Source organism: Asparagus officinalis, chromosome 5 (genome assembly GCF_001876935.1).
Source record: "Asparagus officinalis chromosome 5, Aspof.V1, whole genome shotgun sequence".
Taxonomy (NCBI): domain Eukaryota; kingdom Viridiplantae; phylum Streptophyta; class Magnoliopsida; order Asparagales; family Asparagaceae; genus Asparagus; species Asparagus officinalis.
Genome location: NC_033798.1, coordinates 109,367,076 through 109,368,645, shown reverse-complemented (window position 1 = coordinate 109,368,645; position 1,570 = coordinate 109,367,076). Strand labels below are relative to the sequence as shown.

At 41.7% G+C, this 1,570-nt stretch overlaps 1 protein-coding gene across 1 annotated transcript in view; it reads right to left on the bottom strand.

Annotated features, from left to right (window-relative positions):
* Positions 1–1,300, bottom strand: part of LOC109840636 (lysM domain receptor-like kinase 3) — an 8,558-nt gene extending 7,258 nt beyond the window's left edge. Inside the window, exon 1 of the mRNA XM_020409367.1 lies at positions 846–1,300. Coding sequence (XP_020264956.1) covers positions 846–1,266 — 421 coding nt within the window. The 5' untranslated portion in view covers positions 1,267–1,300. The remainder of the gene's footprint in view (positions 1–845) is intronic.

Here is a 1,570-nt window from a genome sequence, read left to right as displayed (position 1 = left end):
AAAAAAACCCCCCCCCCCCCCCCCTTCAAAAAAAAAAGAATATGACAGGAGAGGGTGAAGAAAACTGTTCACTACAGTAGAAGAAACTGAAACAAAATCTCGTCTAGGAGGATATCACCTAGGATTAAGATAGTGGTCTCCATATCCAAGAATCCAAAGTACATCATAGCACCTAGGGGTGGAAATGAACCAAATAATTAACAAATAGTTCGATAATTGTTCGAGTTATTATTCGGTCATATTCGATTCGGTAGTTCATTTATCACTAAACAAATATTTTTTAGTATTCGAGTTTACTAACAAATAGAATTTAACCAGATGTATATTCGATTCGTTTGTCTATCAAATATTTGTTTAAAATTTGATCACTTGTTATTTGTATTATTATAAAGGAATAATTTTTATTTATGAATTTAAATACTATTTAAAAATCAAATTCTCTAGCGGAATAAATATACTTTGATATTCGATAAGTATTCATGAATATTTATCAAATACCAAATATTCGAGTTCGAATTTGAAACTCCATATATGAATATTAGAGTCTGCATTCGAATTCAATAATTTTAAACAAATACAAATGTGTAACACCTTAGTATACGATTCGATCGTTTACCACCCCTAATAGCACCTGGATCAAAAGGCAATGTGGCTCATCAACTACCAAATGCCAACAAGTTACCATTAGAATTCCAAGCATCTACTCCACAACTGATACGATCAATACCAAAAAATAAAAAGGTTTCCTAGTACTTCGAAAACATAAGCTGATGACAAAAAAAAAACTAATACACCAAAATTCAATTAAAAACCGCAAACTTTTTCCTCCAAATAAAAAAACCCACCTGAATTCAGAGGAATATAGTAAACATCCCCCACCACAACCCCATCAGGCCCATCCAACCCATTCGCCGTCTCGATACTATCCATACTCACCCCAAACCTACTAGCAAGCCCTTCAACCGTATCCCCCTCCTCCATCACGTAACTCATCAGGTAATTCCAGAGCCCACTCGAGCACCCACAATACAACCTCAAGCCCACAACGTTCCCTTCCCTAACCACCCTGCTCGAATTCGCGAAGCTCGCAAGGGCGCCGTAGGCCTCAGTGACCAACGAGTACGCATTGCCTTGTTGGCGAGCGGTGAAGGTCGTGTTGGTGAAGTAGCGGCGAGAGGTGAGGCAGGAGCAGTTCTTGCGGATGAAGAGGTAGTTAGGGTTTGAGATCGGGTCGGAGGTGACGTCGGCGATGGTGGCGTCGAACATGCTGAGGATTTGGGGGAGTTCGACAGTAGGGTTTCGGAAGCGCGAGGGGAGGAGTGCAGAGCGGGAGGTACGTCGCTCAGCTTGAGGCGGTGGGGCGAGAACAGCAGAGGAGAGGGAGGAGGAGGAGGAGGAAGAAGGAGAAGAGACTTGACATTATTAGGGTTTGAGGAATTGGGGATTTGGGGGGTTGATGGAGGAGAGAGAGGAGAGAGGAGAGAGGAGCATTTGTATAGCTAGAGAAAGAGAGAGAGAGGGTACAAGAGAGTGGGGACTTCGAAGAGATTGGAAAAGTGAAAAATGTCTT